Below are 13,657 nucleotides of genomic sequence, written 5' to 3'. Positions count from 1 at the left end.
GAAACATTTTACTAGAAGGAAAGAAGGAAAGAGTGAGAAGGCAGAGTCCCATCCAGAAATACAGACGGCTGAGGCAGGATATCGGCATTCACGAGGGGGGAAAACAAAAGGAAAAACCAGCATGAGAGTCTGCTGAAAAAGCTGAGGCTCTAACAAGAAAGAAAATTAAGCATTTTAAATGTTTTAAAAAACGGGAAAGCAATGGGCAAACTGACTCGTGAAGAGTGCCAACCTCAGAGGGGAAGACAAAGGGAGCGCATTATTCTCCCGCTATAAACTGCAGCGGCTAAAACTACAGGCGAATGCTGTTCTCATTTGCATACATTCTGAGACCAGCGTTTTGAGCGGCACTACGTCCAATTTAATCATGTTCTTGGGTTGGAGGCTGTAGGTGTCATAAAAACACATCTCACCAGGCCCACGTGGCTCCGTGGTGGAGCTTGGACCTATGAGCCAGGAGGTCATGGTTCCCGCTCAGGGCACACGGCCCGGTTGCGGGCTCCCTCTCCAGTGGGGGGCGTGCGGGAGGCAGCCGGTCCATGATTCTCTCTCATCATGGATGTTTCTCTCTCTCTCTCTCCCTCCCTCCCTCTCCCTTTCCTCTCTGAAATCAATAAAAATATATATTTTAAAAAAACTCAAGTCTCAAGGATATGTAGGTACAAAGCCTGAAAGTAAGAGGAACATGGGAGAAGGAAAAGAATACACTGCAAGGTTCCTACACTAGAAGCCCCCGGCAGAGCACGTGGGCACCGGGGAACTGCAGGGCAAGGACCGAGCAAGGAGGTGGCAGTGGGAGCTACGGAGGCGCACAGAGGCGTCCGTAATGCGGGCGGACACGGGCATTTCTGTACAGAAACCGCCACCGGAGGCTCCGGCTCCCGGCGCCCTCCAGGGAGTCCAGGGAGCCACCCCGCGGAGAGCCCACCGCCTTCCCGGGAGTCCAGGGAGCCACTGGATATATACACACACAAGGATATACACATATCCTTATGGAGGGTGATAATTCCCAAGATCTTCATGGTGAATTGGCAAGCTGCAGACACAGTAGAATTAATGGTGTAGTTACAGTCTGAGCCTGAGAGCTTGAGAAGCAGGAGAGCTGATGGACTGCAGGCTCAAAACACAGAAAGAGCTGACGTTTCTGTTTGTGTCCAAAGTTAGGAAAAAGCTGATGTCCTAGTTGAAGGCAATTAGGCAGGAAGAAAGAATTATTTATCTCTTATTAAGGGAGCGCTCTCGCGATGACGCAGTCCGGGCTCTGCGTCGCAGCGGCGCCTACGTCCTCCTTGGACGCCAATCAGCGCCCGTCGTGGTGACGTCATCCTCCAGCGCCGAGGGCTGGGCCTACGCCGGGGCTGCGACGTCGGGGCCCAGCGGGTCTCCGCGGTTTGCACCCTTTGCAGGGGGATTGCTGCCATCGGTCAGTCCTGTGGCCTCTCCAGATGTTAACCAAAGAGTCTTTCTGACCGTTGGGATCTGGGTTTTTACCTTTTCATTTTGTAATTGACTCGGTGTTTGACATGGAACATGTGTCGAATTTATACTTGGGGAAATGGCAGTACAACTACTTTTATTGGGAGAGGAATGTGGCGCCGTTCCAGCCCAGAGCCTTGGATCTTGGTCAGAACCCGGGGAGCAGGGAGCTGACACGGACGTCCTCACCCCTCCCGGCACCTCCTGAGGACCGGTGCTGGGTGAGGTGGGTGGGCGGGACACAATGGTTGTCAGGGAGGGTGTCATGGGAGAGCAGTGACCAAGTTTGTCTTGCCTCAGAGGATGCATATTCTGCCCCGATCCCTGCCTCTCCACGTCCCCCCAAACACTCCCTTTTCTTCTTCTTGACTTTGGAGGAGTCCTCAACACTCAGGAGTGTGGAGTTGAGTTCCTGTGCACCAGAAAGAGGAAATCTGAGATGGAACGCCAGCTCCAGTCGAGGTGATACATACCATTTCCTTGATGCCTCTTCACAAGCCCCTGGGGAAAGAAGGTGCCTCAGAAAGGGAGATGGTCTCCTGGATCTCTGACTCGGTCCCAATCATAGATCCTTAATACGTGCCTCTTAGGCTCTACAGAGGAAACCAATAGGATCTATAGGCAAGAGAGATTTATTATGAGGATGAGCAAACCAAGTCTCCAGTCCCATGGTTTTCTGTCTATCAGTTGGAGACCCAGGAAAGCTGCTGGTGTGGTTTCCAGTCCAAATCTGAAGGCCTGAGAACCAGGGGATCCGATGTCTGAGCGCAGAAGAAAATGGATGCCCCAACTCAAGCAGAGAGAGACCAGCACATGCATCATGGGAATCCCAGAGGAAAAGAGAGAAAGGGGCAGAGAGAACATTTGAAGAAATAATGGCTGAAATCTTCCTGAATTTGACGAATGTAAATTTCCAAGATCTTCAACAAACTCCAAGTAAAATGAACTAAAAAGACCCACACCAGGCCACATAATCAAACTTTCAAAACAAAGAGAGAATCTAAAAAGCAGTGAGAGAGGAATCATCACATACAAGGGTCCTTAGTAAAATCATCAACAGAAAAGAAGTTGAAAACTGGCTGGGGAGCTCAGTTGGTTAGTGTCCTCCCGATACGCCAAGGTTGTGGCTCGATTTCTCCCTCTCCATCTGGGCACATAATCAACCAAAGAATGCATAAATAAGTGGAACAAATCAATGTTTTTATCTCCCTCTCTAAAATCATTTTTTAAAAGAGTTATTTCTGCATTTTTAAAAAAGTTGAAAACATGTCCATTCAAGAACTGCCCATAAATATTTATAGCAGTTTTGTTCATAATTGCCCAAACTTGAAGGAAACCAAGATTATCTGTCAGCAGAATGGGTAAATGAAACTGTGGTGCATCCACATAATGGAGCATTACTCAGTGCTAAAAGGAAATACGCTATCAAGCCTTGAAAAGACATGGTGGTACCTTGAATGTATATGACTAAGTGAACGAAACCAGTATGAAATAGCTACGTAGTGTATGATTTCAACTATATGACATTCTGGAAAAGGCAAAACTATGGAGACAGTAAAAAAAAGATGAGTGGTTTCCATGGGGTTGGGGTGGAATGACTAGGCAGAGCTCAGAGGATATTTAGAGCAGTGAAAATATCCTATATAATAAAAGGCTAATATGCAAATTGACCAAACGGTAGAACGACTGGTAGCTGTGAGGCACACTGACCACCAGAAGGCAGACGCTTGATGCAGGAGCTGCCCCCTGGTGGTCAGTGTGCCCATAAGGGGAGCATCACAGCCAGAAGCCCTGAGCTGGTTTCATGGCTGGTGAGTGCAGCAGCAGTGGCAGGAGCCTCTCCCACCTCCGCAGCAGTGCTAAGGATGTCTAACTGACAGCTTAGGCCCACCAGTTGGACATCCCCCGAGGACTCCCAGACTGCGAGAGAGTGCAGGCCGGGCTGAGGGCCCCTCACCCCTGCCGAAGTGCAAAGTTTTGTGCACCGGGCCTCTAGTATGTATTATAATGATGGATATATGTCATGTCCAAACCCTTAGCATGTATCACACCGAGAGTGAACCCTAATGTAAACAATGAGCTTTGGGTGATGGTGACGTATGGACATAGGTTCATCAGTTATAACAAACACACTAGTTTGGTGAGTGGTGGTGATAATGACGGAGGCTGTGCATGTGGGGGTAGGGGGTATTTGAGAAATCTCTATACCTTCCTCCAATTTTCCTAAAACTTCTCTAAAAAATAGTCTTTTAAAAAATAATGACATTTATATATCATTTATACAATCATTTCTTGATTCACAAAACACATTACTGTCGGCCATAGCCGGTTTGGCTCAGTGGCTAGAGCGTCAGCCTGTGGACTGAAGGGTCCTGGGTTCGATTCCACTCAAGGGCACCTGCCAGGGTTGCTGGCTCAGTCCCCAATGGGAGGCATGCAGGAGGCAGCCAATCAATGATTCTCATCATTGATGTTTCTCTCTCTCCCTCTCCTCCCTTCCTCTCTGAAATCAATAAAAATAAAAACACATTACTGTCAAATGGTAACTTTTCTCGACAGTGTAAAGGCAGACATCTGAGTATAACCCCCGGTCACAGATAAGGAAGCTGCTGTAGGTCCTCCCCACCCGGCACCATGAGAGATGCCCTGTGCCTGCTCGTCTCTGCTGCAGCAGCACTGCTCTCCATCTTCTTCTTCATTAAAGAAAACCCTTTGGACACTACAAGTTTCCTGTCCTTGGTGAGTACCAGAAGCTGTGGGTCGGACAAAGTTGAAGTCCCTGGACTAGGAAAAGGAGACACTATCTAAGTGTCCATTTGTGTGCAACTGTCACTAACATTATAGACACTCAGAGAAGAAAGATAATAAAGCCTGAGGATTCAACATATTTTTCTTTGATGGGGCAATAAAGGAGGTGGCACTCTGGAAGAAAGAATTCAGGGTTGGGAAGAAAGCACACCTTTTCCTATGGTCTCAAAGTTACACATTTTATCCCCATTTTATTCCATAGGACCCTGAACCTCAGAGAAGTTGTCATTTTTCTAAGCCAAGAAAAACTGTAAGGGGATGAGAAATTTCACCAGAACCCAGAAAAGGCAAAAAAGAAAAGAAAGGGGGGGGGGGAGAGAATGAACTTGGAGGGTGAAGAGTTTAGCCTGGGGCATTGCAGTGGCATCACTGTGTCTCCTCTCATGCCTAGCACATGCTTTGCCCTCATGGGATTAAGTGACCCACATCAGACTAGTCAGAGAGATGACTGTGGGGGAAGAATGGCGTGGACTGATACCATCTCATTCCCTACATGTAACTCCGGACTCCCTTCACCCCAGGACCCATAACCTGTACAAGAATCCCCGGGTAGAACTTTTTCAGAAGATAAGGAAGAAACTGAGCTGAGCCCTGAGCAACCTGCCCTGTGTCCTGGAGATGTTTTCTTCTGTGATGCAAAGCAGAACCCACCCAGCCATTATTTTCACAGGGAGGGCTCATAGCTGCAACCTACTCTCTTCTCAGGAGGAAAAGGAGCTGGTGGCCTGGCAGAGAGCCCGGATGCAGCTTAACCCTGGTGGAACACGCCACCTGCAAACCTTCAAAGATATGCAGAAAAACTCAGAACCATTCAAAAACATGAATTCCTATATCTTGATTGGAGCCCCTCCTAGGAAAAAAAGTGAGTGTGCACAAGGGGTCCAGACCGTGAAGGGGCAGGACAGGCAGGTGGGCAGCAGGGACCTGTAGCATCTGACACAGTAGACCGCTCTCCTGTCAACACTCTCCAGTTGCTTCCAGGACCCCAAGCTCTGGTTTTCCTCCAGCCTCACTCATAGATCCTCAGTGTCTTCTGCTGGTTTATCTTCTCTCCAGCATCTGAATGTTGATGTGCCCAGAGCTCAGTCCTTGTCTGGACTGCCTTGGTGACCTCACCCAGTCTCACAGCTTGAAGTGCCATCTATATGCCGATTACTCTAAAAATTCAGCTCCGGCCAGGTCTGTCTGTGGTCCTCACTGACCCCTGCAGTGTCCTTCCCCCCAGTAACCATGCTGGCAGCTGTCGCCAAGATCTGTGTCTGTCTCTAGACACTATGTGGCTTCCAATCTGTCAGCTCAGTTGGATTTTGTCGTTCCCCCTGCTCGGCAAGCTTCCCTTTGGGACTGCACCCTCCTGAGGCCCAACTAGAATACTCATTGGATCCTCATAAGTTGCATTGATGAGAAAAAATAAACTTTAACACAGAATAAGCTTTCTCTGACTCAAACAGTTTAAGAATTCAAAGGGCAAGCCTAAGCTATTATGTTAATAAAATACAGTTACGTTCAAGGGGGCTGAAGGGTGATGGCCTTAACTATACAAGAACTCTGCCCTGGCTGGGTATCCCGGGCCCATTAGAGTGTCATCCCAGTATTCAAGGTTACAGGTTCGGTCCCTGGTCAGGGCACATACAAGAAATAACCAATGAATGCATGGATGAGTGGAACAACAAATCAATGCTTCTCTCTCTCCTTCCCTCCCTCTCTCTCAAATCAATAAATTTAAAAAAAACAGTAACACAAGAATGCTGAGTAAAGAAAAACTTTTTTCTTTAAAAGTAAATGCTTTTTATTATTCAGTTACCAATAATCCCACTTTCTATAAACCTCACTGGCTATGATGCTGTACTTTTTTAATTAAATGCACTATGTAGTATGAATGCATGATGGTATTTTATCTTTTTAGAAATATATATTTTGGCTCTATCCAGTGGCCTATAAATGAGTGTTTGTTACATAAACACTGTTTTCCACTAAAAATAACCAGGCTGATTCCAGGTCCAAGGCAGGAAATGTCCTCTCAGATAGAAAGGAAGCCTTAAAAAAATGACTAAAGTTGTATCATAAAGACTCAGGATCCAACTTCAAAAGGCTGTTTGCCAAAGATAGGACAATTTGAGCCTCAATAGGATCAAATTTCCATGGTTTGAAAGATGAAATTCATGAGTTTATACAAATGCCTCTCCACGTCTCAATGTCACCTTCAGGGAGCCACACCCAGGGCTTTATCCTAGAGGTAAAAGCCACGTCAGCTCTGCCCTCTCCTCCTGCTGCTGCCTGGAGTTCTTGCTCAAGTCCTGGGGTTCCCGCCAGCCCAGGATTCACCCAGAGCTCTCCCCGGGCAGACCTTCCACTTTACTTAGAAAATCGTAGCACTTTCGCCTGCGATGGATGTTGCCACAGCCAGCTCCTTAGTGGTCAGTGGTCCAGTGGTTCTGGAAACAGTCCTGTGACTGATCATCCAGGTGACCATCCCAGGGCTCATACCTGTCATTTGGTGGCTCGAACTTAGAATTTCACTGAGGCTTTCAGTATGAAACTAAATCTCTGCATTTGTTTTCTCTGTGTGTCTTCTGAACTATGAATTCTTCTACTTAGACTTTTTCACCACCCCGTTCCATATTCTCTGTCTTCTAGGAATTCTGCAAATATTACGGTTCTCTAATGGCAAGCTTTCTGGTTTTTCAGTGGGACTCTGGTTGAGGAGACATAAATGCAAATGTTTTTAGTTTATCATCTTTTATTTCTCCAACAATTGTTTCTCAAAGGTAATGATTTTTTTTTAACTCACAACTTGTGACCAGATTATTAACTCCTAACATTGTCCATGCTTAGGCTTGGGGGAGAAAATGTACAATAACCACAGAAAGACATTAAGTTGGTGTATGGAAAGGCCTATGAGTATTATAACCTCACGCATAGCAACTATGTTTCTCACTTCTGTAAGTTGACAAAGGTCCTCTCTTCTCCCCAAACCTAGAACTGCTGACCATAGGGATTTCCTCCGGGCAGCGTCCTGAAGGGAGCCACCTCGTGGACACCCTGCAGTCTCTCTTCTTTGCTTCCTCCTCATCCGAGCGGAAACACTTCACCGTTCTGGTACACCTCGCAGGTCCTGACCCCAAATGGCTTGTCCAGATGATCTACAACCTCTCAGCCATGTTTGAACCACACATCCAGGCCAGAGAGCTGGTGGTGATCACTACTCCCCTCACAAGCTATCTTCCTTTGAAGGATCTTAAAGTGACCTTTAATGACCCTCCTGTCCACACAGCCTTCCACTCCAGGCAAAACATGGACTATGCCTTCCTCATGAACTTTGCCACCCAGCATTCTGACTACTTCCTGATGGTCGAGGATGATGTGAAATGTGCCCCCGGATTTGTCACCCAGATAGCTACTGCCGTGTCGGCCTGGGCAAACAGACCCTGGGTGACCCTGGAGTTCTCCCCGCTGGGCGTCACCGGGAAACTCTTCCGTACTGGAGACGTGCCCCGCTTTGTTCACTTCCTTCTCCTCTTCTACCGAGAAGTGCCCTGGGACTGCCTCCTCTCCCATTTTCAGGCCCTGCTGCAGCACACACCAATCAGGTTCCTGCCCTCCCTCTTCCAGCAAGTGGGCAACTCCTCCTCCTTTGAGGAGGATGACACTGGCTCTCCCAGCAACCCTGCTGCCTCCATCCACACCAGCCTGAAGGCTGCCAACGACTCTGCTCCCTCGCACGCCTACAGCCTGGGTGAGAATTTCTTTTACACCAAGTCGGCTGAGCCTGGCAGCCATCTGACTGTGGTTCTGGATGTACCTGCCCACGTGTCCCGAGTTCAGGTGCTGACTGGCTCTGACCCGAGAGGCTGGAATCAGCTGGAAGAGGGGCAAGTAGAACTGGGCTGTGACTCTACAAACAGGGTCAGTGACTGTGACGACTACACTCTGCTGGGGCTGCTGGTAAATGGCGTCCTGAACAAGCAGGTGTTGTCTCCCACGTCTGGGAAGAAGGTGAAATGTGTGAGACTGCTTGTGACAGCCGCTGCTCCCTCTGGAATAGTGGTCAGGCACATCCACCTCTGGACCAAGTGAGGTTTAAGTGATAAATGGAGAAGCCACCAGGAGTTGGGGGAGTGGTCAGATTGGAGGTTAGAGTCTACAGAGGTTAAACAAACAAAAGATTAAAATGTTGAACTTGGGTCCTTTCAGGGTTGTTCGTTCATAAGAGATGCGTGTTGAAAGGCAGAGTGAAGGTCACGTACTCTTGGTCCCAGAACCACTGGTGGACGAGGTGGGCTTGTTAAAAGCCTTCCTGGTTTACTCACCAGAAGGTCTACCATTCAGAATTCTTCCCTTGGAGCAGGAACACCAGACTCGAAGGAACAGGAGGAGCACGTGGGTAGGACTGAATGATGCTCATATCACGACGGGACGGGGGTCTCTCCACCAGCAGAAATGGACTCATTAAAGGCGGAACTTCCTGTGTGGCAGGAAAGAAACATGACTGTGTGCTCTGTGGTCTCATTTCCCATTAAAGGTGGTCATTCGATACACACTACTGACCCCTTTATGGTCAGGCAGAGTCCTCTTCTCCATGGTCACCCAGCATGTCAGGTATTCCTTTTCAGATAGCCTCCAAATTGCTGAAAATCACTTGTTCTGATCTGTAATAGCTCCTGTCCAGCAGTCTTATCTCTGGGACTATAAGGTAAAACAGGTTTCTGATAGGAAAACCTTTGGATATGTTACTAATTTTTTTTAGTTCAGTTTGGCTATGAGATCTTTATTTCTAGAAAAATCTGAGCCCTGAGCTCAGCTAATGTGCAGTGTCTGGTTCTCACTAGCTTGACTATAATCCGTGAAAGCAGGGAGAGGAGGAAAGGAGAGGAGAACTCTAAGGGATATTTGGGAACAACCCAAATCAAAAGCCAGCCAGTGTGTCCCCATGAGCTGTAACCCAAGGAGATGCAGGAGCCGGAGAGCCTGGAAACAGGATATGGGACAAAAACAAGGAGAGGGTGGGGACAAATAAGGGCAGGAGGGAGAAGCTCTGAGCATCGGGCCGCCACAGGATCCACCGCAGTGACGACAACCACAAAAGGCAAAAATGGAGGGGCAGGAGGTTGAGGACAGTCACCCCAGTAAGTCAATCCCGTGCCTGGTTCTGGATCTCAGCCAATTTTCAGGTCCATGTGCATTGATGGAAGAGGTGGGCAGGTCCCTAGAAGGAAGGTCCCTGAGACACAAGTCCTGTAAGATTCCCCAGACACCCTACCACCACCACCACAGCGCCTTACAGACATGTACTTGGGTAACTGTAAGCTGGGGAAAGGGAAACACCCAGACATTTAAGGAGGTCACCAGTTCGATTCCCAGTCAGGGCACATGCCCTATAACTGGATATCCTGTAACATGGATGGTTCCTCCAGGAGTCAAATGGGGCCCTCTAATAGGGAAGCGATCACTCAATATCCACCCTTGTTGATTTGATTCAAGCTGACAGTTAATTTTCAGCTTCTCGGTTGAGATAAGACTGGAAAGCTGGCTTTAAACCCTTATTCCCACCGTGTCCAGAAACAGGTGCTTGAGGTGAGCAGTCCCCATTCAGGGTGAACAATGGTTGTCAGGGAGGGTCTCCTGGGATGGTGACTAGTTTCTGCTGCCTCAGAGGAGCCACTCTGGGCTCCCACCCTGCAGCATTGAAGTTTTTTTCTCTGTGATTTCAGAGAAATCCCTGCTCTCTGCTGGTTTATCAAGCCACATTTTCTGTTAGACACAAAGCCTCCCATGGCTGTGGCTCTGCAAACCTGGTCAAGACTTCCACAGAATTAGAAATTTCCAGCCACTTCTAGGTTTCCATCCTTCCTACCAGTCCAGGGTGGAGGAGACACGCAAGAGTTTCCCTTGATCCTTCTGACTTGATTCAAAACCTCGTAATCTGTCTGAAATAACCCCCAGTGGAGACTTAACTCAAGTTTGAGTTTAGGGAGCTAACACCTAACCCTTGATTTCTGGCAACACATCCCCGCTGGTGGTGCCTCTACTCCAAGTGGCTAAACCAATGTGCTCCAGTTCCACCTGGAAACCCAGACAGGAGCTGAAGAAGGCAGCAGCTGAATAGAACCAAACTCCATGACCTTTGTCTCTCCTTAGATGGCTATATTGGAGGGAATGTAGACGGGGGGCCAAAGTGGGTAGAAAAGATTTAGAAAGTAAATTGGCAGAGGTGTCCAGGAGCAAGGGTGGGGCAGGGAGGGGAGGCCGCAGGAAAGAGGAGGACACGCCTGGCTTCTCTCACTCAGGATCCAACTCCTGCCGAGTGCCAGGCCCAGCACCATGACGCTGTGGAGATACTCCCTCCTGGCTGTGTCCCTCGTCTCCCTGAGCTTCTTCCTCCGGGACAACAGGAGCAAGCGCCTTGAGTACAGCGTGTCTTTGGTAAGTTCCAAATTGGGAGGGATTACTTGCCAACACTTCGGCAGGGAGGAAATATGTCCAGTTATGCAAACACGCAGCATCACCATAGAAGTTCTAAGAAGAGGGCACTTGAAGATTCAGGAACATGTCAAAAAAAGGTATTCACCCAGTCTTGAATATGGCCAGGATCTGCACAGGGTGAGGGAGGAAGAGGGCATTCTACGTGTGGAGAGAGCCTTGCCCAGACCTTCTAGGCGGCCCTGCTGCCACTCTCCTCACTTCAGGAAATGGTGCTCCTCCCACCCTCCCTCAGGGACAGACTCAAGCCCTAAGATGACTCCTCCCACATGCACAGCGTCTGCAGTGGAGAAGGTCATGCTCAGGTTCTGGGGTCCACCTTCTCCCCATGTGCCTCGGACCGGCGAGAGCAGAGGGGGAGGTGGCTGTGGGGCAATGTGTGGCCAGAGCTGAGCGAAGAAAGGCCTTTAGAACTGAGGCGCCAGGTGTCGTTCCTTCAGGACAAGACAGCTCGGTCTTCAGCAGCTGTCCCAGCAGCCAGCACAGGCCAAGCAGAGCCAGGGGCTCTGCCAGCTGGTAATGGTGGAGAAATTAGACCTGGGCAAGGTGGGGCAGGCAGGTTCTTACTCTGCAGAAGCCTGGGACCTTCCCACAAGCATTCCACACCAAACTGGAGAGCCCCACTTCCCCGACCCCAAGGCCCACCACCCCTTCCAGCACCACGGGTGTTCTCATGATGAGGTGGGGACAGTGCTTCACTGAGCCCCGACACTCGAGCTCCCGGTGACTGGACCCTGGGGCTTACTTGGTCTGTCCTAGAAGGAAGATTTGCCCTCATTTGTCTCCAGAGGAGCTGGGGTGACTCTCAGGGCTGACGCTTACCCATCCTCAGCAGGAGGAAAAGAAGAAAATGCTGCAGCAGCTGGACCAGGAGCAAGTCAGCTCTGAAAGCAAGAGCCACTCGGAGACCTTCAAGGAGATGCAGAGACGCTCCCCTGTGCTCCAGCTCACCAGCTACCAAGTCCTGGCTGGAGCCCTTCCCCAGGAGAAGAGTGAGTGCGCGGGAGAGAGGCCAGACTGAGGGAAGAGGGAAGGGGAGGACCCAGAGGGAGATGAATGTGATGGGTGCCAGCTCACTGGGCACTGTACTACGAGAGCCCGCCGGCTCCTCTGTCCCTGCAGACCCTGCCATCCAGGTCTGAGGTCCCGGCTCATATGCCACGCCAGCAGATTTCCCTTTGGTACAGGGCAGCCTCCCCATCAGAGAGCCTTGTCCTCCAACGACCTTGCAAAGTAGTGATCAAATAAAACCACTTCACCGTCTGACCAAAGATTAATCTCTTATCTAACCACACTCTCCAAGGGAAAGGAAATGTGACTTTGTCCCCAGGGGTTGGCATTAAGGAGAGAGGGGAGGAGGGTCTTGTCACCACCTAGAGTGCTAATGGTGCCCTATGCCTCCCACCCCCAGAACTACTGACGGTGGGGATCTCCTCAGTGCAGCGTCCTCATGGGAGCACCCTCTTGCACACCCTGCAGTCTCTGTTCCAAGCCTCCTCAGAGTCTGAGCTGGACTGTATCGTGGTGCTGGTCCACCTGTCAGATCCTGACCCTGCATGGCGCAGCCAAATGGTCGCCAACATATCAGGCCTCTTCCAACCTCATCTTGAGGCCCAGAAGCTGCTTGTGATCCACGGTCATCTCGGTGGCTCTCTTGTCCCAGGAGATCGGGGCAACATCAATGCCTCCTCACCCTGTGAAGCTGTTTATTCCAGGCAGAAGGTCGACTACGCCCTCCTTATGAACTTCGCCGTCAGCCTCTCTGAATACTTTCTGATGGTAGAAGATCACGTGGGCTGCACCCCCAAGTTTGTTTCTACCATCTACTGGGCACTGGCAGCCTGGACAGAACGACCCTGGGTGACCCTGGAGTTCTCCAGCCTGAGCTTCTCCGGGAAAGTTTTCCACAGCAGCGACCTCTCCCGCCTGACCACCTTCCTCCTCCTCTTCCCTAAGGACACGCCTACTCACTTGCTTCTCTCTGAATTCCGCCTTCTCTTGGCCCAAGACGTTCCTATTCGTTTCAGTCCCTCCGTCTTCTATCCGACGGGCAATTATTCTGCGTCCGAGGACACCTGCTTTCCTGTGGAGAAGGAAGTGGTCTTTGGTGATCCGGACAACCCGGTAGCCAGTGTCCTCACTGACATGAGGCCGATACCGAATGTGATTCCCCAGTACGCCTACTTTCTGAACACGGAGAGCTACGTCACCCTTGATGCCTTGAGGGGCAACTACCTGGTGGTGGTTTTGGAAAGGCCACAGAAAGTGGTCCGCATAGAGGTGCTGACAGGTGCTGACAAACAGGGGCAGTACCGGCTGCAGCAGGGCCAAGTAGAACTGGGCTACGACCCCCTGGCGCACCCCGAAGGCTGTGCGCGCTACACCGTGCTGGGCCCGCTGGTGCAGGGGAACTTGGACCAGAGGGTGTTTTACGAAGAGGGCGCCGTGGAGCAGCTGAGCTGCATCCGACTGCTGGTGCTGGCCTCTCAGGGCTCCTGGCTCTTCATCAGGCAGATCAGGGTCTGGACTCAGCCCGAGGAAGAGGAGCGCTAGAGGCACACCGGGGATTCTGCAGGGACGGGCCTGGGGAATGCAGCCTGCATGGCCGGCAGGAAATAAAGCTAGACACGGGCCCAGGCCTGTGCACTCGGAGCGGGGTGACCGTGTAAGTTACTGTCCAAACTGGGGTGCGTGTGAGAAGGAAAGGAAGCGGCACTGAAAATCACACTCCGACCGCAGAGGCGCGCCAGCCTGCCCCCGGCGAGCAGAGGTGTGCGCTCAACCGCACCCAGTTTTGTGGGCCACGTTAGACTACACAGTCTGAGAGGGAGAGAGGGGAGCTCCGGTCCCGCCTCTACCCCGCACGGTCCCCACGCCCTGGGCCAGGTCCCGC

General features: G+C 50.5%; 3 protein-coding genes across 3 annotated transcripts in view; 2 read left to right on the top strand and 1 right to left on the bottom strand.

Annotated features, from left to right (window-relative positions):
- Window positions 1-1,421, bottom strand: part of TMEM183A (transmembrane protein 183A) — a 9,404-nt gene extending 7,983 nt beyond the window's left edge. Inside the window, exon 1 of the mRNA XM_006757492.2 lies at window positions 1,283-1,421. Within this exon, the coding sequence (XP_006757555.1) occupies window positions 1,283-1,421 (139 nt within the window). The remainder of the gene's footprint in view (window positions 1-1,282) is intronic.
- Window positions 1,351-8,770, top strand: LOC102757109 (alpha-1,3-mannosyl-glycoprotein 4-beta-N-acetylglucosaminyltransferase C). The gene is made up of 4 exons (XM_015559891.1): window positions 1,351-1,938; window positions 4,036-4,215; window positions 4,990-5,146; window positions 7,265-8,770. Exons 2-4 carry the CDS (start codon window positions 4,111-4,113, stop codon window positions 8,359-8,361), a joined length of 1,359 nt encoding a protein of 452 aa, XP_015415377.1. The 5' UTR covers window positions 1,351-1,938; window positions 4,036-4,110; the 3' UTR covers window positions 8,362-8,770.
- A 1,835-nt stretch (window positions 8,771-10,605) lies between these two features.
- Window positions 10,606-13,317, top strand: LOC107182090 (alpha-1,3-mannosyl-glycoprotein 4-beta-N-acetylglucosaminyltransferase C-like). The gene is made up of 3 exons (XM_015559885.1): window positions 10,606-10,707; window positions 11,597-11,756; window positions 12,176-13,317. The coding sequence occupies exons 1-3, from the start codon at window positions 10,606-10,608 to the stop codon at window positions 13,315-13,317; spliced, it is 1,404 nt and encodes a 467-aa protein (XP_015415371.1).
- The last annotated feature ends 340 nt before the right edge of the window (window positions 13,318-13,657 follow it).

The sequence above is a fragment of the Myotis davidii genome, unplaced genomic scaffold (genome assembly GCF_000327345.1).
Source record: "Myotis davidii unplaced genomic scaffold, ASM32734v1 scaffold1915, whole genome shotgun sequence".
Lineage (NCBI taxonomy): Eukaryota > Metazoa > Chordata > Mammalia > Chiroptera > Vespertilionidae > Myotis > Myotis davidii.
The sequence above is the reverse complement of the archived record's forward strand: the minus strand, read 5'-3'. Positions and strand labels throughout refer to the sequence as shown.